Below are 21,075 nucleotides of genomic sequence, written 5' to 3'. Positions count from 1 at the left end.
CTAAAGAAGAAAGTATTAATAAAGTCTTCCAAGGATAACAAATGTGGACAAGTTAGTTCAAATTAAGATTTTCTATCCTAATAATTAAAAAGTTAATAATTATAGGAGTTAATTTGAAGGTAGTGTGTTCGTATTTGTTATCTTGAAGAACTTTAAAGGTATTTTTTTTTTCTTTAGAGACTAATATATTTCAAATGTAAATTTTCAATAGTTTATTTGTCATTTTACTTGAAAATTAATATGATGTATGTATAAAATAAATTATTTAGATTGACTTAAATTATCATTACATGGTTAAGAAAAAGCCTTTTGAGATAACCTCTTGTCAGTTGCAGAGTAGTCTCACTTGTAATAAAACTTGCCTATGCTTATCTTTCTGGGTTGCTTGAACACTTTCAAAATACTAACTAGCACGTTTGAAAACTTGTTAACTAGTTGAAGAATTGTAAGAAAATCGATTTAGTGATGACAATGTGTCCAGAGAAGCCAGACTATGCAAGGAAAAATGATATGTGAACTGTGTTGGGGTGAATATACTTGATGCTGAATGAATGGATAATTGGGTAGCATTTTCACAAAAAGTACAATAAAAACATATAAGGAATGGATTGATGAATCAATTAAGTTGACATAATTGCCTAAGTTGGACATATACTGGAATACGTTTTGTTTCAAAGCTTAGGATACTGTAGATATTTTTCCTTAATTTTAGTCAGACTGAAACAAAACTTGGGATTATTGGGAAGAAGCAAAAGATCTATTGAATTGAATATTGGATTTTGTTAGCCAAGAAAGACCCGTTTTGGAAGGAGCTGTTCATATTAAACTGGGCCGGCCCATATATAATTAGACCAAATTGACCCGTTTAGCAGCTCCAGTGGTGAAAAATGTAAAACGATTCAGAGTATATATTTACGGAAGAAGGAAATCGGAGGTCAATTCGCTTCTCCAAAACCCTAACATTTCGTCTTTCTTCGTTGAAACATCCGAAGCTGTTAACCCGTGCGAATGGCAAGTCTCTCTCCCCATCTCTCTTGTTCTTTCGAGCCATTCAACGACTATAATCTAACGCTTCATTCATTTTTTTTCCCCTTCTGTTTTCTTTATTTTGCAGGCGGATTCTCCTGTGAGAAGGTAAACCCTAGAAATTCTATTTTCATTACGTACATCGTAATCAAATAACTAGCAGCTCAATAATCTGCATTCTACGCTTATAGAACATCTTTGTATTTGTGTGTAGCTCTTAGTTTTTCTCCTCTAAACATCGTATTCGCGGTATCGCCATCGCCAATTTGTTTGTGATGTTTGGTTGGTGTTTAATTGGGAGGTTTAGGTTGTTGTGCATTTTGCTTTGCATTTGGACCAATGGAATTGGATCCCGCCCCCCTTTCTTTTTGAACGGTATTGTGTCCATGTAACGAGAAGGCAAATTGAAAATGAGTTTGTAAATTAAATGAATTTCTAAATTCTGTATGTTACTCTGAGCTTAGAATGATCTGTTATTTCAGGAACTCAAGGTCCCCTTCCCCGTGGAGAGCTCAATCAAGATCAAGATCCAGGTCAAGGTCCAGGTCTAGGCCTAGGTCTAGGTCTAGATCACGATCTGTCCCAAGACAAAGGCCAAGGTCCCGTTCAAGAAGCCGCGGCAGGTTTGATTTCAACATTTGGGTCTGGTGTCTATAAAGTTCATTGCACTCCTTTATTATATTTCTTTATACCGCACCTGACAATTCTTCCCTTTGTTTTTGTACATTTGCTTGCTTTATTTTGTCTTTCCAGATCAAGATCAAGAAGTCATGAGAGGTAAGCCATCTTTTAATTTTTAGTTGTGCATGATCTTAAATTCTTAATACATAGCTCAACATCACAAGTTTGAAGTTTGATTTTGAAAGTATTTCTGAAGGGCACAGCTGCGGTTGTGTGCTCTGTTGATTAATATGTTTCAGGAAGTCTAAGATCTTTATTCATGCTTCAGGGTGGGAGAGACTCAAAATCCAGGGAATACACTTTATGTGACAGGTCTATCGTCAAGGGTGACTGAGAGAGACTTAGAGGAGCACTTCTCTAAAGAAGGAAAAGTTAGTGCCTTTTATATCTTATCCATGTCATTCAATCTTTATAGTTCATTGCTAAGCCCTTGATCTTTACTAACAATTTCCTTTATTAGGTTGCATCATGTTTTCTTGTGGTGGAGCCTCGAACACGGATTTCTCGTGGTTTTGCTTTTATCACAATGGATACTGTTGAGGATGCTAACCGCTGTATCAAATACCTAAATCAATCAGTTTTAGAGGGTCGCTATATCACAGTTGAGAGGGTAATGTGTTTTAAATTAACTAGTAGCTGATGAAACACGTACTTGTCTTTCTTCTTGACTTTGAAGGTTTTCTGGTTATATTCAGAATACATTGCATCAGCTATGTTGGCAGCAATCAAAGATGATCAGTTCATCCATGTCAACTTTAGTGAAACAGCTTGATCAATGGCAAGCTTTAACAGCTAATCAAATGCTGAAATGCGTCTGATCAACTAAACATAGCAACTATATTGTCCAACAACTTTACAACCTCTCAGCATTCATTTCAACTCTCAACTAATCAACGGACATTATCATCAACTTTCTAATCAGTCTTTTGTGGTATCTTACACCTGGCATTAATCATGAGTCTGTGAATGGAGTTTTCCCCCCCTTTCTCATAAGCTAGGTTCTTTTTTATGATGCACTTTCGCTTAAAGGTCGAACTCAATATAATGTAAAAAGTGGTACATCAAACTATCCATCAAGGACAGATGGGTATCATAGAGATCAAGCTGTTATGCCATGACAAATCATTGGATGGTTTTTCCATTTTCTTTTAATAACGATGAAACTCATAATTTATCTTCTGTATTTTTTCAGTCGCGAAGAAAGCGGCCAAGAACTCCCACACCTGGACACTATCTTGGGTTGAAAAGTACAAGAGACTATGGTAAGTTTGAGATGCATCTTCTGAGAGATTTTCTGTATATACTTGTATATCCAAGTTGAGGATCTTGAATGAGTGGAGAGTGAATACTAGTATATCTATTTTTGATTGTTACAAAATTCCAAATTTTCTCTTGCAGTACTAATGTTTAATAAATTTCCATCTTCTGATTGTTTCTAGGTCACCGTGGTGACCGTGGTGGTGATCGTGGAAGGTATCGAGGTGGACCTGGACGTGATGATTATCAATATCGACGGTCCCCTAGGCGATCACCATATCGAGGTGGCAGGGACTATTCTCCAAGGCGCTCTCCCTATGGTGGGGGTGGAAGATCTAGGAGGGAAAGGTCTAGGTCACCCCCTTACTCTCCATACGGCAGCCCAGATAGGAGATATGCTCGGGGATCTAGGTGATGTTTTTGTTATTTAAGTTTTTAGAGGGAAAGCAAGAATGTGTAGCTATTATGGTACCTTGACCATCTATTTTTGCGTATGTGATGTACTTGTGTTCCCGAGGATGTCTGCAGTTGTGTGCCTTGTTGTTAAAATGTTAAAAACCTAGTGTTGGAATCTGAATCACAAGTCAGCATGTGTCACTAGTGCATATCTTTTTATGATATTTACTATATACTGTTCGAACTATTTATCTTTTAATTTTCCTCTCATGTTACCGCTAAGTTCTCCAGTCCTTGGCCTCTACATTAACCCCCATACCAGCCGCCTCAAAGGTAGCTGAATTTTGCCTGTCTGTAAGAAGATGCTTGTTCAATTCCATTCCAGGAATAGTAGAGGATGATAGGTTTATGTGGTGGTCAAACGTTCAATTCGGTCTGAATTTGCAAATGCTATAGCGGGTGTAATGATGGCAATATGAATCCGCTCCAAAATTTTACTTTAAAATAGTCCAGATGATCAAGGCAATTAACATGTTATATATTGACAAATTGTTGGAGTGTTTTTGAATTACATTAACTGAATGACTGACTAAAACTGATGGCATGGATATCTGCGAAAAGGAATGTACATACCTTAAATTTTTTTATTTTTTTATGCGGTTTTTTATGAAGTATAAATGCTTAATCTATCACAATATTATGTCTTAATACAATTCCTTTTCTTTGAGATGTTCTTTTCATTCAGAGTATAGTCCCCATTCTCCAATGAATGATTAAGTAAATAACCCTCTTATTTTGGAACCAATCCTGTTCCAAGCTGCTTAGGAAGAAAAAATTCCTCATAATGTTCAACAATCAATAGCTAGGTGTACTTTTTGGTAGTTTTTGACTTTTGTATTTACATCAAAACCAAGTGTATTTGTACATTATCTGATTATCATCGATTTTAGTAATTTGGTTATACAGAAGTAACTTTTTAAAAAAGATAAAAATAAAAACTGATTAAAATATACATATTTTTAATTTGCGGACATTCAAGTATTTAAATATATCTACCAAAGAAATTTTAATATAAATAAATGAATTCTTATATAGTCAATTATCAATTATATTTAAAAAAATAAACAATAACAATATAAATAATCAGTTGTTACAATCATGGTTGTTTGAATCGAATCGATCTGTAGGTCGGACCGAAAAACCTGTTCCTTGGCAGAGTATGGGACGGTGCAAGGAATAAAATCGGTGAGAACCGGACGGGTTTGGTAAAAACTGATGAACTGATAGTTTGAGAAATTCAGACTGGTTCGATATTTTAATTTTTAAAAATCCCGACCCCAAAATGATGTCGGTTAAATGCAAAAACCGCCAATTTCAGAAATCGTTATCGAACTGTCGAACTGGCCGGGAACCAATCGGTCGAACCGAATTGTGATCCGGCCGGTTTTTTGAATTGGGAAGCAAACGGCGCCGTTTCATTGATTCTGAATCAATGAACCCTAACTCCTCCACAGCCCTATCCTCCAGAACCAGAACGCGCTAGCCTCTCTTGTATCTCTCACACTCAGTCCAGAGTTCCTGCTCCTCCCTCACTTCCGTCCAGCCACCGCCTGCTCCCTCACTTCCCCTTCATCGCGCAGCAGCCGTCGCAACCTTCCTTCCCCTCCATCGCGCAGCAGCCACCGTGCGAACGTGGAAGCCTCCGTCGCGCAGTCACTTCCGTCGGCGCCAGCTCTGTTCCACTGCAGCCACTGCCTGTTCAAAGGCCGTTCGAAGCCCATTCGAAGGTGAACCTTGTCGTGGTGTCTCCCTCTTGCGTGCTCTGTTCAAAGCTTCTAGCTTCTAGGTAATTTTTTTTAACAATAATTGAATAATTTGTTGTTACTGTGAAGTTCTGTGAATTGTGAACCGTGAACGGTGAGCTATGTCTATGATTTATATTTTTTATTTTTCTGTGAACTGTGAAGTGAAATGTGAACTTTGTTGAATGATTGTTGAATAATTATTGTTACTTAAGTTGTGCACTTTGTTGTTGTAACTTGTTACTAGGTTGAATTATTATCGAATAATTTTGACATGATTATTGGGTTGGAGTGATTTGATGTGGGTACTTGTGAACCTGTGATTTTGCACTTGTTAATTTGTTAAATAGTTATTGTGATTCTTGCAATTGAGATTATTGGGTTGCTTTGCTCTTCTCAAATTGTTAATTTGCTAAATTGTTGCTGTTCTTGTGATTCTTCATTCTTGAGATTGAAATTGTGTTTGTTTTTTGTTATTGGGTTGCTGGATTTTCTATTTGGATTTTGTACTTGTTAGTTCGTTAAATTGTTGTGATTCTTGAAAGTTGAAATTGAGATTATTGGGTTGCTTTGTTCTTATCAAATTGTTAATTTGTTAATTTGCTAAATTACTGGTGTTATTGTGATTCTTGAGATTGAGATTGTCTTTATTTTTTGTTAGTGGGTTGCTGGATTTTCTATTCAGATTTTTTGTAATAATAATTGTTGAAACATTGATTAATTGTTGGTTCTAAACCTTGTTGTTAATTGCTTGAAGCATGATTAATTTTTGAAGCATTGATTGATTAATTGTGATGCTTGGTAGTTGTTGTTTGATCTCACCGCATTTCAGCATTTGATCAATGAAATGTTTTGCAAACATTCAGTTTTTGGTTTGCATTTCCATATATTGACTTGGATTTATACCTTACTAAAAGTTATCCAACGGAATAAGTCAAGCTGATCTCATGAAAATCCCAAATGACTAATAAGATTGAATGACAAACTTGATCAGTTGGATGTTGGCATTTTATGTATGGTTGGTTGTTTTTGTTATTTGACTTTTGAATTTGTATTTGAATATGTTTATTTATATTTTATTTATTATTTTATTATAAAACGGTTTTTTCGGTTTAACTACGGTCGAAACGGTTGAACCTATGAACCAGTGAACCAGTAACTAGAATGGTTCAATGACTGGTTCGGTTTTCAGAACCTTCCACCCCACCCCAGCTCTCTCATTCACACTTTCTTCTCTCTATTCCTAACGGCCCACACACACCACAGAGCTGGTCGCTGGGAGCTCACCTCGACATCTCCGCCGTCGCCGCGCCTCTCTACTCCGTCTGAGCTCGGCTGCTTGCGCGTCTCTCGCCTTCGCGTCTCCTCGAGCTGTGCTTCACTTCTTGCTCGTCAGCTCGTGTCGTCGTCCGTCCTTGCCATCACTCTTCTTGCTCGTCAGCTCGCTGCTCGTTTTGTGTGTTTGTGAGCTCTGATTTCTTATGATGCTAGTATGTAATGTAATTGACTAATTGATTGGTTATGAAATTATGATAAGACTCGAATTTGTTAATTTGTTGAATGGGAAGCTTGCTACATATTTAGTTATGCTGCAGACTGCAGATTTTGTGTTGGTTTGCTAATTTTGAATTTTTAAAGAGAATTTTGGAGATTGGTATTTAGTTATTTAGTTTTACTTTGTGGTTATGCTATTATGATTCTGCTAATAAAAATAATAGGGATGCACCTTATTTTTAATTTTAATTTTGAGGGCCCTGAAATTACCATTGTTAGAATTGATTGTTGATTGGCTCTAATTGGTTGTTAATTGTTTAATAGGCTCCATTGCTACAATGTGATTGTTAGTTGCTTAATTGGAATTGATTGCTAATTGCTTAATTGATTGTCAATGTGATAGTGTGATTAGAATTAGATAATAAGCTCTGTAGAATTGATCGTTAATTGCTAATAGACTGTTAGAATTGATTGGGAATTGTTAATAGGCTTCATTGCTAAAGTGTGATTGTTAATTGCTTAATTGGAATTGATTGCTAATTGTCTAATTGATTGTCATTATTATTATGTCAAATTAAGTTATTAGTATAGTATTGACTAATAATATGTCTATTTTTATTTAAATAGGATCGGATCAGTTAGTTCAACCAGTGATCCAGTAGATTGATCGGTTCAATCCCCGGTTCGATTCTGACACCTATAATTGCAGTTGAATCCTTCCATAATCCACAAAGCCTTTTGCAGGCAAAGATACGGTTCCGAGCAGCAGCATCCAAGTGGGCTATGTTCCACTACATGGCTCTGCTGAATCCTCCTCATCCTCCCTCTATCTTCTGTTCATTCCCATTCTTCACTCCTTCTCCGCAGTTTCTCAAATTCCCCAGAATCTGGAAGAACCCACACTCTCTCCCCACATCCTTCCAGTCCTTCAACGAAGAAGAAGACGAACACGTTATCGGCGACTGTCTCGTCTACGAGGAAGGAATTTTCGATGACCCCATTTCGCAAAACCAGACCAATTCCCACGCTGATAATTCTCGCACTCTCACCCCAACCAGAACCAAACCAAGTTCCAAGAAGCAGGTTCCTGAAATTGCCACTGAAAACTTGGTTCCCGACAAATGGAGGGAGGTTCAGGCAGAACTCAACATAACCAAGAAGGAGAGGCGCAAGATTGCTCAAGAGATGGAGTTCAACAGCAAGGTTATGAAGAAGAGACAAGGCTTGGTTCCATTGAGGGACATGAACCTTGACGAGTATAAGGCTTATAAGGAGGCCAAGTTGGCACAACTGAAACCCCTTGTTCTCGATAACCCTTCTGGTTTTCCAGTGAAAGAGGAAGGTTCCATCAGAAAAGGAGGTGACTTGAATGATGGGTATGATAGTGGTGGTGGTGGTAGTCGGCGTGTAGAGCCTAAGAATCCTAAGTGGGCTGTTTATGGGAAGGGTTTGGACAATGTCACTGAGTTTTTCAATAGTGAGGACTATGACCCTGCTAGTGCTGATACTAAGAACAACGAAGGTATCTCCCTTTTAACTTGGTCTCTGGAAATTTGCAACCTTGATGTATGTATGTATGTACGCTATAAGAGTTGACACAAATATTTCATTTTTACTTGTGTACGTGTATCTGCATCAAATACTGCTACTTTAAATTTCTTAAATTTGTGACTAGTTCTTTCATAGAAATGCGGTGTTTCAGTATTGTATCATGTTGTATTCAATACTTCGTATTTGCATTTGTATTTGTGCAGCATAGATGTATGATTGGTATGATAACTAACTGATTGGTTCTGTAGGGCTTTACATTGTGGTGGTTATTGAGTGGCAATATACGGATTAAGATAATGGACTTGTTAACTGTGATAGAATAAATGGTTTTATTCGTTGTTTGTTTCATTGTTCTCAAAGAGTGGTGTCTTAAGCTTCTCTTTGCAGTGTGTAATGTGTATGCCTTTTCATAGGTCACCGGAGGTTGTTCACTAAGGAGGAGAAGGCTTTATTGAATAAGCGAGTACCAGATTTGGAAGCTGCTACTTCAGTAAGTTTTCCATGTCTTATCAACAATGATAGATGGCTATTTGCTGGTTTTAATATGATTATTGGGAACGAGAATCTTTCACTTTCACCTTATAGAGGTGGTGTATTGAGGCTTAGTTTGGTAAAGCTTTTACTGTTTAAAAGTTGTAGCATTTGTGTTTGGTAAATTAAATTAAAAATGGCTTTTATCAAGCATAAGCAACAAGAAGTGCGTCTGGTAAAATGGCTTTTAAAATTTAAAAATACTATAATAGACATTAATATAAGAATTAAATTTGAATATTAATTAATGTACGAGGTTATATTAGACTTTTTAATTTTGATAAGCACAAGCCAACTTTAAAAAGCTCTCCCTTAGGTGCTTTCAAAAGCACCCCTGACTTTTAACAACTACAAGCATAAGCACATGGGCTTTTTATTTACCAAATGCAAAATGAAGTGTTTATACTTTTAAAAAGCACAAGCACCTCTCCGAAAAGCTTTACCAAACCAAGCCTGAGTAATCTCGGTATTTGCAGATGTTCTATGCCGCTTCATTCTTGGAATCAGAAACCTTCTACATTTTCCCTTGGCAGAATTGTAGTATAGGTATAGAGAAGTAGGCCCTGATTTACTTATTTGTAGCCTTTTAGTGAACTTAATTATGTTATTTATTTAACTTATGGCTAATACTGATATTTTCAGGAAAAATGGCTTCCGCTGCACACTCTTGCTGCATGTGGAGAATTCTACCTTTTAGATTCTTTGATGAAGCATAATGTAGATATTAATGCTGTTGATAAGGTATACATATTAACTTGCCGCATTAGAGACTAAAATGTGTGCGATCCTCTCGCAGAACTGTAATGATTCACTTGTTTCCAGGATGGTTTGACAGCTCTTCACAAAGCGATCATTGGAAAAAAGCAAGCGATTACTAACTATCTCTTGAGAAATTCAGCTAATCCTTTCGTATTGGATAGAGTGAGTAAAAACTACTAAATTGTCTTGTTGTTTGGACTGTTTTCATTGCATATGTGAATCTTTTTACTTGTTAGTTTTCTTTTGGAAGTTAGATTTTGCCGCCTATTTTGCCGCCAGTTGGAAATAATCAACAGTCTAATCACATCTAGTCATAAGGATTTCATCTTAATGTGAAGAGCATATCGAACATTAGCCTTAGTTACCTGTTGCTGAAACTCTACTCTGTTGTTTTTGTAAACAGGATGGGGCCACCTTGTTGCACTATGCAGTACAAACAGCTTCTAGCCAGACAATTAAAATTCTCTTATTGTACAATGTGGATATAAATCTTCAGGACAATGTATGATTAGTACTCTCAAATTCATCTTATAAACTCTTTTTCTTTTGTCAATTTTGTGATGAACTGCTTGAGAAGACAATTGATTTGCTCCATCACAGGATGGCTGGACACCATTACATCTTGCCATTCAAGCTCAGAGAACAGATTTAGTTAGGCTTCTACTCATTAAAGGTGCTGATAAGACAATAAAGAACAAGGTAATTTCCTACTAGTACTTTGGCTTGGTATTGCTGTTGTTGATGAGAATTTCTAAAATGCCTGAGGAATTGTTAATTGCTGCATATGTTATGCTAGTTTCTCGCGACCCATAGTAATTAAAAAGATTTTTCTTTTACAGTATCACAATCTAATATTTAGTTTTGTCAAATCTTGACGGCATCAATTAGTCTGTTTATTGAATCAGTTTCAATAGAGCTTAATAGATTTTGTTACACGCTGCTTCAATAATTTGTTTGGTGCTTAAAACAGTAACAGAGTGTTCAAGGCTCATAGTTTCTTCTTGTGTTGTTTGTCTCAGGATGGTTTAACACCACTTGATCTTTGCCTTTACTCTGGTCAAAGTCCCAGAACATATGAGCTAATCAAGTTGTTGAAGTTGCCGCAAGGGCGCACAAGACTCGAGTCCAGGTAGGGCTAATAATCAATATGACGACAGAAAGATTTGGCGCGCGAGTTATGAGCAGTCATTGCGAAGTCTTGCATGACTATTAGCACGTAATGGATTCTCTCGGGTGAAAATTTCCCATGATCTTGTAACACATCCTTATGGGGCGAAATTTTCTGGTTTGCTCAAGGAGGAAGTGATAAAGGACATTATGTAAGGAAGGCAAAGATCACTCCATGTAAAATTGATTCCTACATGGAACAAAAGAGCATACGTGTTTAGAAGTTAGAACCAATATAGTTATCCTAGAAGAGTGTGTGTGTGTGTGTGTGTGTGTGTGTGTGTGTGTAAGTGTTCAGTGTCGTGTATCCAACTGCTTGATACTCACTAAAGTCTAATGGAATTTTCTTTGCTCGTTTTTATCTCTGGATGGTTTGACTTGTCTTTTTGCCTTTAACTGAAACAGATGGATGACTTAATCAAAATTGTTGAGGCAATATCAAATGTTATGACTGATGGGGCTAACATGCAATACAACTTTTCAAAGATTTTGACAAATAAGCCAATAATAGTCATTGTAATTTTCCTTTGCAGGAAATTAGAAAGAAAAATGACGTGCCTCGATTTTTTAATTTTTTATATGGAGGTTAGAATAGAATTAACCGTCTATCACAACAGAAAATTCTACTACCATCAATTAAATATTAAAATTATACATTATAAATATTTATAATATTAATATAAATACATACATTGTATTTATTCCTACTCAAGCAATTACTTTAAATTAAACTAAAAATTATTCAAATCTAGTTAAGTTATTATCTTAAATTTAACCAAATCAATATATAAACAAATGCTAATATCTTATGTATTTATTTATATGTTACATATATTTGAGATATTTTAATATTATTTTAATTCATTTTTAAGCCAATCAACCACAACTCATCTTATATTTCCAAGACCTCCAAAACTGTCTTATTTTCTTTATTTTGGCCAAAAATTACGAGAGAGAATAGAGAAATTTTTATGACACTTAAATTTTCAAAACTTGATTTCTTTTCAACTAAAACTCAAATCAAAACTTTTATTACACCAAAATGATTCCCTCTTCTTCCTTTACATAACCATGTAACTTATCAAGGTTGGAAATAAGGTTAGATGGTTGTTCTTTTTCCCTTTGAATTCGGTTTTCAAGGAAGCATGCTTAAAACATGTGTTTTCTTGATGTTCTTCCTTAGATCTCTTGCTTAGCTTGACTTGTGAGTCAAAAATCTTTAATTCCCAGCACGTTTAAGGTGAGGAATCCCTTAATTAGTACTTAATCAATCAATAATACTAAAAATAATAAAATTGTAATTTTTCATAAAAATATCAAAATTACATACTTGCATTCATATATTCAGAAAATTTTAGTACATATATGGCCTCTAGATCCATCACACGCATAAAAGATGGCTCTTCATGTTGGTTTGCTAATGCATTTGCTACTTCCGCAACATCTGCTTCCATAGTACCATAAACTTGATCTTCGTCTCCATTTGGATCAACAACATCGTATTGACTTTTAAACTCTTCCTTGCTATCACTATTATAATCTTCCCGTTCGATTTGTCGATTGGCTTTAAATTGTTCGAATTCAACATACAACTCAATGAACAGTATCTAAGAACGAGTTTCAATATACAAACATCCCTTACATACTCGTTTCATCAGTCACATATTTAGTTTGAAATTGAACGAATCTACCAAATACTGGTATAGCATATATGTACAAGATACATGATACTCTCCTTGATATTTGAGGATCTATCTTCTCACAGATCACACATTTCAGTTCCTCAAATAAGAGTGTAAATGGAATAATAATTTTCAACGGATTTTCACATAGAAGTTTGCAACAAAATTTAACCATGATAATACACTTTCAACAAAACTCTATCATCTATCCTATATATTCTACCTCACATTATTCAAATTCAGTGTAATTTTTTGAGGTAGAAGACGAGAGAGAAAGACTTCTGAAAATGTGAGCGAGGTGAAAGGAGAAGAGGAAGTTCTGCCAACTCAGGATTAAGGGGTATGAATCGGATGGTCCGATATCCTATTTGTATTTAAGCATTTAAATTTTTTTTTATCCTTACAAATTGGACGGTCGGATTTGGTTCGGGTAAAATTAAAAAAAAGTAAAATAATCAAATCAAACCTACCAATTTCAGTATCAACAAACTTTTAAATTTTTTTTCTCCACACAAATTGGATCGTCTAATTTGTATCAATCCATCACCAATAAAAGAATCGGACTAAGTTTTACTCCATCAATTCACAAAAAGCAGGCGCACCCTTATATATAACGGCTATTTTTTTATATGAGGTTGACATGTGAGTTATGCTGAGTTATGGAGTATTGGGGAGATATACACGGTTGTGACAACGTTCAATTTTTTATTTTAGTGGAAAAAAATTGGACCGTCTGATTTCATTAAAGAGAGAGGGACACAAATCGAACAGTCCGATTTGTGTGGAACAGAATTTCGTAGATATTAAAATCGGACCCATGATTTTACACATATTGAATTCAGAGTTTTCTACTAATATACAAATCAGACCCAGTGTTTTCAGTATCTCCAATCGGACGGTCCGATTTATCTTGCACAGTCCTCATACCATAATAAAACACCATATACCTTCATAACTCTGGTATACACCAATCCTCCTTCCATGTTAAAATTAAAAAGTTCATATATAACACACCCCATATCCATAACAAAATACAATACACGCATAACATTTCATATAAAAAAAAATGAACCACGTGTCTCTTTGCAAAAATCGAATGCTAAGCCAAGACTATCAAATTCAGATGTATTGAAACCAAAATTTTCAGCTATTAAATAAGAATATATATATATATATATATATATATATATAGTATTTATAAAAAATTTATTATATTATTTTAAAAAATTTGATTATTATGATATAAAATATTTTATTATTTTAAAATTGATTTTTATTGAAAATATATAAAATAATATCATTAATATGTATAAATATATTAATTAATAATAATTATAATATTCTTGGCGTTTATAAGCTAAGTTGTATTTAACCAAATCGTTATTGTGTATAAATAAAATATTAATCCTTCTTGTGTGCAAGTCGTGCGATTATATTTTAATATTTTATTGATACAAATATAATAACTAAAATATTTTTTTCAATAAATTTTTATTTGTAACCTTTTGTTTATAATTACTATTAGATTAATAGACAGGTAATCCAATTTTTTATATTCAACTTATATACGGATTGTGATTCTTTTATCACTGCAAAATCAATAATTCGTATTCTATATTTTGATATTTTTTTCTCCATTCTTGGGAAGACTATTTTCTCTTTTTATTCATCAAAATCTAAAATAAACTGGACCCTAATTTAATCTTCTCTATTTTACACTTAGTCATTTGATTTATAATTTAATTCACTACTTCTGTATTCTGAAATCAAGCATTGCAAGTTTGCAACCGAATAAAGAAAGCCAATAAGCTATAAGGAAAAATAAAAATAAAAAATAAAAAAAGTTGCTACTTGTTAGGATAAAGACCCTAACAAACTTTGACGAAATGTACACGTTTAGTTCTGAAAATTTTGTTCCCTTTCTATGTGTCATTGTTAGCGATCTATTAATTAAATTACTTTTTTGTGGAAAGGATTGGGAGAAAACAAAAATCAGTAAATTGAAAAATATCTTCGTACATTTATTTTTTTTTCTAGCACAATAAAGATATTTCTATGTATAATTCGCTTCTTGATAGGGATTTGTTAAACTAAGGTTTTGATGGTGACAATTAAATTTCGAAATAAATTACAAAAAAAGGATTAAAATGCCAAACTAAAAAGTAAAAAAAAATAAATTAGCATCATAAATGATAATTTAATTGCTTCATAAACAATGGTAATTTCTCATATAATACCCTTGGTCCATATCAGCAAGCAGCATTAAATAAATAATTTTACATATGCATGAGTTTCATAATTAAATTAAAATATGAATGTAAGAAGGAAAGTAAAATGAAGTGAGATGAATTATATTAGAATAAGAAAGATTACTAAGATAAGGTGTGAATAATACCATGAATAAATAACTTAGAAATATATATTAATATATAATATATCTTTGGTTGTTGGTCATGTGCAAAATTTGAGGGGGACAGGATGACAATAATTTTTATAGTTTCTATTCTGATAATTAAAATTTAAAAGTAAGAGCTGAGCTAGCATACCAGAAAAAGCTCTCTATCCTTATCACCAAGCTGCGAAGAATCTCATGCTTTTTCCTTAATTCAAAATAAAAAAGCAACAATAATATTAATAAATTAGGGCTCCAAATTAATTTTACAGATAACAAGATTTTAAAACCAAGAAGATAGAATCTAATATAGTGGAAAACGAATATTATGAGATCCTAAAATTCCAATATTCGCAAAAAATAGTTGTGATTTAGCGTCTGATTTTTTACTACTTATATAATGAACTTTCTTTCTCATTGTTGAGTCATAGAAAACTTGTGTGTTTTTTTGTTAAGATATATTAATGAACTTTCTCATTCTTGTACAATACTTTACTTTACTGTGACTACATTTTTTACTCTGGTTTCACGCTACAAGAATTAATTCGTTACGAATTTAAATTTTATTTAATAATATATTATTAACTAATAATTTACTGTATATATAAAGATGAAAATTCAGATACGATTTCATATGAAATTGATAATTGAACGCCATTAAATAATTTAATTAACTTGACTAAATTTTTATCTAACGATTTTCAATTATTAACTTTACTATAAAATTAATAACTGCATCTGAATTTTTACCGTATATAAAATAAATTACAAATTTTAACACTTATTTAAGCTTTAAATACTACAAGTTGGTTTATTATGGTGACTCTATAAACCAAAGAACGAAACAAAACGCATCGCGTATCAAGCAACGTCTCTTCTTCCTCCACCTTCACCACAATGCTCTGTTCCCGATTCTGCGTCCGTACGATCCCCGGCGTTGCCACCGTCGCCGATCACGGCAATGCCACTCGCTGTTCCTCCACCTGCCTCCCTCACTCCTCCCTCGCAATGGACCTCTCCCCTCTCCTCCACCACGCTCCTTCCCTCCGAACAAGCCGCCTCCGATGCCGCAAATCGGTCCTCATTTCATGCGATTCCTCGCGTGGACCTTCCCGCAGCAGATCCAGCTTCGGCGATCATCACGATGACTATCTCGAAGCTTCTCTTCTTCTCTCTGGTACTCTGCCCTAACCTCACCTCTCTCTTTCTCGCCTTACTTGTATTAGTCTCTGAAGAGAAATGAAAAAGGAAAAAAAAAATCATTTTCCCCTTTTTTACATAACAAATTAAATTATGAAATTGAGCTATGAAGTGACGGTGTGGGATGATCACAATTCACCAGTGGATATATTGTTACAGGAGACGCGGTTTTTCCTCACTCTATGCCTTTGCTTTTGTTGAATTCGTTACTCTGAGTCTGAGATTGATGGCTTCATCCTGTTGAATGATGATATAATAATTCCACTGTTGTTTTATTTATTTATTCATTTATTGAAGCTTCACCCTTTATGTTTTTCTGTTTAATCACACTGAACCAAAAAGTTTTGTTTTTTCCTCCTAAACTTTAGCTTCAATCCTTTTAAAAACTTGAGCTCTGAAATGTATATTATTTATATATACTATTGTTTTATTCAGTGTTTCCTAGAGTAGAGCCATCAAAATTTTGTTGTTCTTCGGTCAATGTCCTTTTACCTCTTGGCCCTCAGAGTAATAATATGAGAAGCAGTGTTTGTTGTTGTTTTATGTTTAGTCTTATCTTTTCCTACATGATTTTATTGTTCTACATTTTGTGGAAGATAGCAAATCCAGACACGTTGTACTTCCCCGATTATAAACATATAGTAAAATGAATTCTAAGTCAATAAAGGGATATATTATATATCTTTGCAATGGGGATTGTTCTCTCATTTCTAAATTACCATTATGCTCAAGTTAGAGGATCACCAAATCCATATTATAATATTACCTACATAGGCGTGTGTTTGTTTGAGTAGCATTTACCACAAATGCTTCTCTATGAGGACAAGCTGATAGCTATTACCCTCCGTTCTTTCTAATATATATTTTTTTTCATTTCAAATCATTTTAGTGTGTTGTAGTGACTCTGTTTCTTTTTATCATTTAGGTTATACATGTGTATGCATCCCTGAAATCTTTATTACTTAAACTAGCGCAGAAACAATTTCACACTATCATATGTGGAGGCATCGGTCTCAAGAAGAGTTACGATGGAAATCCTCTACACCATCAATTCCCATAGCTGTCCAAGGAAGAAATTTGAGATCAGATAATAATTTGATGAGACAAAGCTTTCTACAGCGTTTCCAGAATCCAACCATTTTTCTCAAGATTTCTTGTGATGGAGACTATATTCTGCCCATTGTTGTAGGTATGTGTCAAAGTTAAAATCTTTAATTTATCGTTCCCCGTCATTTGTGAAAATCAGATTTTTATTAACTTCATTTCTTTGTCACTGCAGGAAAGGTCGCTATTGAAAAACTAATTGATCCTGAAGTTGAAGAAAATGGGGTAATTCTTTGCATTCTTTTATTCCATTCTTTTGCACAGTTCTTTTCTGTTCATAATCAATCCTTTGTTGCAGGTTTGTCCAGACCAGTTCCAGTTGGCAAAAAACGTGGTTGAAAGACTAGACCATGAAGTATGAAGCTAAGCATTTCCCACATTATATTTATGTCAATGGTTTTTTATTTGTTAATTTATTTTTTTCATTCTGATGCATGTCTGTTGGGTCTATGAAGTGATATTATTGATGGCAGCAATAAAGAGTATATGACCTTTTTTGTTTAGCTTCCTGTATTACCTTAAATTCCCAAGACTCCCTCTATAGGGAGAGTAGGTCATTATAACATCTGTCGTGGAAACCACTTTTGATTGTTATGAATTCTTCTTGATAATAAATTCAAGAACCATTCCTTATCCTAGATTCCTAGTGCAGAAGTTTTACAGCAATAGCATTGTACCCCATAACGCTACCATGCTTGGTCATTGTCAAATAAATTGTTCAAAAGTCTTTCTTCATTTACTCTTTCAGGTGATAATGGTGAGGATTACAGAGAGAGTGGTCAGTACTTATTTTGCCAGAGTGTACCTTAGCCAGGTTATAAATAAGTCCTTTATTATATGATATGTAACCTCTAGTTTTTGTTTCTCTCCTCATGAAAGTTCTCATCAAAGTTATTAACTTATCCAGCCAGGGAAAAGCAATATTATTAGTGTGGATGCACGGCCCTCTGATGCCATTAATATTGCAAATAGATGCAAGGTATAAATTCTGCATCGACCAAGATCTGTTAAGGAAGTTTTTGAAAGGAGGCATAACCGAAGATTAGCATATCTGTTCTTATGCTTAAATCATATTAAAAATGCAATTTATGCATGAATGTGAGACAAATCCACTTGTATGACTTTAATTTGATTTGTGCAGGCCCCAATATATGTTAGTAAACAAATTGTCTTAGCAGATGCTATCAGGCTTGGTTATGGAATGGGCAGAGCGCATAACAAAAGACCTACTTATGATGTAGTACTTGACAGGTATTGCATAATTATTGAGTGGCATTCGTTCCTTACTGTTAGGCATATTATTCTCACTTTTTACCACCAGAATTCTCTATTGAACCCTTTTCCTTGGTATATATCATCTGCGATTTTTAACTTTGTATATTTCTTACAGTGCTGTAGATGGTCCTGATTTAGTAGCTGAAGAACTTAGTATGATGAATAACATGCATATAGCTATCAAACATGAAAGATTTGAAGATGCTGGTAAAAATATTTTTTCAAGTTTTGGGTATAATTGTAGTTTAATATCAAAATGCATTAACAACTCGCAAGTATTAATATCACATTTTGTTACGAATTAATGCTATGCAATTGATTTGATTTTGCAGCTATATGGAGAGATAAACTTGCAAATCTTCGTAAATCAAAACATGAACACTAACTGGCTCGTTAGGTTTGAAAATTACTTCTATGCAATTCAACCTTTTGGAATTTGCCTTAAAAATATGTCTTGAGTATAGTTGTCTAATTGTGTATTGAAATATTTCATATGGTAATGACAGGATAACTTGTGAGGAAGAGAATGTATCTTCTCCTAATTTTTCAACAGGAAGAATATATTATTGAGGCATAAGATACACAAAAATGAGGAAAACTGGAAAAAGTATGATATGTATAGTTGTGAATTATAGTCATCAACCCGTGTTAATGTATATAAAATGTATTGAAATTCCGCTTCTACGAATACTCAGAATTGCAAGAGTGTGGAATTGATATCTGGTGATGAGTACATAATATCTTTCTTGATCTTGAGTATTTAAGTGACTGATTAACTACTCTCTGTTAGGGTTCAAATCCAAATTGATTCAAATTAAACTGTTCATCGAATTCAATTTAAATTAAAAACTGATTAAAACCGCACTAATTTGGATTTGATTGGTGTTACGGTAGGTAACCGGAGATTAGCCCAATGAATGACGTTAGGCGACCCAAGTGTATAACGGAGGAGAATTCCAGGTAGGTTCGCAACTCGGGAGGCTCCGTCCGACTTGTGCTCGCGTGTGAATGGGGGGTGGTACCTGCAAGGACACTCCGATGCCTAAGTTAGCAAGGGTGTAAGCAGGTCTTAGAGAGTATTGGACTTAGGAATACCTGAGGTGTGTCAGTGTACTTATAGTGGTGAGCCAATAACCACCGTTGGAGTAGTGCCGTATCTTTAGGATAATAACCGTCCCACTATCTTAGGGAGGTTAAGATATGGCTTTAGGAAGTGGTTAGAGAGATTCTAGGGGCGGTTACTCATTTGAATGAGTGTTTACTTGCCAGCTAATCTCACAACCGACTTCTTCGTACCAAGTCGGGGTGGACACCGACCTCTAGAGTGGAGGTGGGTGCTTTGCTAGGCTTAATCTAATGGATCAGGCCTTTCGATTGGACCTGGGCCCTTAACATTGGGCCAGGGTATGAACAGTGCCCCTACTTGAGCCCAAATCTTTTTAAAGTTTGGGTTCAAATATTTAACTCGGGTTCGTAGTCGACTTGTTTAAAAGAACACGGATCTTGGAAACCGACGTGATTTCCGCGACTTTTAGTTTCTGACAGTTACGTCAATTCAAGCGTCGTGTCCGTTGAGGGTTTATTTAGGGATTGAGGGCTTTGGTAACGGTGCAGTCGCATTAATGACTGCCTCGTTTTTACCATTGTGCCCCTTAGCCTATTTATAAATACTTTCCCTCTCTTTCCATTTTCCGTTTCTGCGATCTTTCAAACTTCTTCTTATCTTGTTCGTATTGCATCCTTGCGTTCGAAGACTTCTGTTCTTCTCCAACCTCCATTTTCGGATAAAGGTTAGTTTTGCTTTTCCCATGTCATTTTTGTTTGCATGTTTTGTTTGGTGAGTAGATAGGTTGACCCGTAGATTCTAGTTTCGAATCTTTCTTCTTTAGTGGCCTTGTTTTTTGATTTTCTTTTTCTTTTTCCCTTTTGTAGGTTTTTTGCCACTTTTCTTTACATAAAAATGGCTTCTGTAGACATTCTTTCTCAGTGGGTTGACGATACGGTCCTTGGGGAGGAACCGTTGGTCGACGCTGAATTCGTCACTCACCTCCGAACTCATCATAGGCTCTGTACTTCGGACGAGGACGAGCCCAAATATGAATTGATAATCCCGGGTCCTGAAGACCGGGTCTGCTTTGGGAGGGTTAATGAGGCCGCCCCTCATTTTTTCTTCATGTACGAATGTATGATCACCCGTTTGGGTGTTTTTCTCCCTTTCTCGGCTTTCGAGATGTCCGTTTTGCACCATTGTAAGGTTGCCCCTACTCAACTCCACCCCAATTTTTGGGGTTTTTTGAAGATTTACCAGTTTATAAGCCACGCTTTAGACTTCCCGACTTCATTGAGAATCTTCTTTTATCTTTTCCATATGACTAAGCCCTTTAGTGGGCTAAACAACAAACAACAATGGGTATCCTTCCGAGCCATTCAAGGTCGGAGGATTTTCACCCTTTTTGACGAATCTTTCCACGACTTCAAAAACTTTTTCTTCAAGGTTCAAGCTGTAGAGGGCCACCACCCCTTTTTTCTGGACGAGCATTCCTCCCCTCGCTTTCCCCTTTACTGGCTGCCGGCCACCCCTTGCGAAAAGATTGGTCTAGACAACCTAGACGAGGTGGAGGCGGCCATTGTAGGGTTTTTCCGAGAAGCGTGGGGGAAGTCCCCATACTTGGATACCAGGAAAATTCTCCAGGGTACACCGACCTTCGTTCAGTCCCAAATAGGTAGTGCATGCATTCTTTATTTCCGAGTTGTTTCC

General features: G+C 35.2%; 3 protein-coding genes across 4 annotated transcripts; all 3 read left to right on the top strand.

Moving 5' to 3' along the window:
* The first annotated feature begins 867 nt into the window (after nt 1-867).
* On the top strand, nt 868-3,611 carry LOC130982005 (serine/arginine-rich splicing factor SR45a). Its single transcript, XM_057905814.1, has 8 exons — nt 868-1,011; nt 1,115-1,134; nt 1,509-1,649; nt 1,780-1,803; nt 1,976-2,078; nt 2,168-2,317; nt 2,900-2,969; nt 3,147-3,611. The coding sequence occupies exons 1-8, from the start codon at nt 1,009-1,011 to the stop codon at nt 3,377-3,379; spliced, it is 744 nt and encodes a 247-aa protein (XP_057761797.1). The 5' UTR covers nt 868-1,008; the 3' UTR covers nt 3,380-3,611.
* Nucleotides 3,612-4,869: 1,258 nt separating this feature from the next.
* LOC130982692 (ankyrin repeat domain-containing protein, chloroplastic) lies at nt 4,870-11,028 on the top strand. The gene is made up of 8 exons (XM_057906753.1): nt 4,870-5,206; nt 7,284-8,178; nt 8,621-8,697; nt 9,381-9,479; nt 9,561-9,659; nt 9,901-9,999; nt 10,098-10,196; nt 10,517-11,028. Exons 2-8 carry the CDS (start codon nt 7,440-7,442, stop codon nt 10,628-10,630), a joined length of 1,326 nt encoding a protein of 441 aa, XP_057762736.1. The 5' UTR covers nt 4,870-5,206; nt 7,284-7,439; the 3' UTR covers nt 10,631-11,028.
* A 4,541-nt stretch (nt 11,029-15,569) lies between these two features.
* On the top strand, nt 15,570-20,099 carry LOC130979482 (bifunctional nuclease 2). Of its 2 annotated transcripts, none has more exons than XM_057902935.1 (10): nt 15,570-15,915; nt 16,915-17,127; nt 17,218-17,267; nt 17,341-17,397; nt 17,791-17,856; nt 17,950-18,021; nt 18,184-18,293; nt 18,433-18,524; nt 18,650-18,714; nt 18,824-20,096. In XM_057902935.1, the coding sequence occupies exons 1-9, from the start codon at nt 15,636-15,638 to the stop codon at nt 18,700-18,702; spliced, it is 993 nt and encodes a 330-aa protein (XP_057758918.1). In that variant the 5' UTR covers nt 15,570-15,635; the 3' UTR covers nt 18,703-18,714; nt 18,824-20,096. The 2 variants fall into 2 exon arrangements, with proteins under 2 accessions (XP_057758918.1, XP_057758919.1); XM_057902936.1 differs by having other exon boundaries at nt 15,683-15,915; nt 16,910-17,127; nt 18,824-20,099.
* Nucleotides 20,100-21,075: the final 976 nt, after the last annotated feature.

The sequence above is a fragment of the Arachis stenosperma genome, chromosome 5 (genome assembly GCF_014773155.1).
Source record: "Arachis stenosperma cultivar V10309 chromosome 5, arast.V10309.gnm1.PFL2, whole genome shotgun sequence".
Classification (NCBI taxonomy): Eukaryota; Viridiplantae; Streptophyta; class Magnoliopsida; order Fabales; family Fabaceae; genus Arachis; species Arachis stenosperma.
This window is presented reverse-complemented; position numbering and strand designations above follow the sequence as displayed.

Excerpts from the sequence above, each read along its gene's own strand:
- LOC130982005 (XM_057905814.1), top strand. Across the intron at positions 1,135-1,508 it reads GCGGATTCTCCTGTGAGAAG|GAACTCAAGGTCCCCTTCCC; the intron begins GTAAACCCTAGA and ends CTGTTATTTCAG. Across the intron at positions 1,650-1,779 it reads CGTTCAAGAAGCCGCGGCAG|ATCAAGATCAAGAAGTCATG; the intron begins GTTTGATTTCAA and ends TTGTCTTTCCAG.
- LOC130982692 (XM_057906753.1), top strand. The coding sequence starts at position 7,440 with ATGTTCCACTACATGGCTCTGCTGAATCCTCCTCATCCTCCCTCTATC. Across the intron at positions 8,179-8,620 it reads TGATACTAAGAACAACGAAG|GTCACCGGAGGTTGTTCACT; the intron begins GTATCTCCCTTT and ends GCCTTTTCATAG. Across the intron at positions 9,660-9,900 it reads ATCCTTTCGTATTGGATAGA|GATGGGGCCACCTTGTTGCA; the intron begins GTGAGTAAAAAC and ends TTTTGTAAACAG.
- LOC130979482 (XM_057902935.1), top strand. The coding sequence starts at position 15,636 with ATGCTCTGTTCCCGATTCTGCGTCCGTACGATCCCCGGCGTTGCCACC. Across the intron at positions 18,022-18,183 it reads ATATTGCAAATAGATGCAAG|GCCCCAATATATGTTAGTAA; the intron begins GTATAAATTCTG and ends TGATTTGTGCAG. Across the intron at positions 18,525-18,649 it reads TGAAAGATTTGAAGATGCTG|CTATATGGAGAGATAAACTT; the intron begins GTAAAAATATTT and ends TTGATTTTGCAG.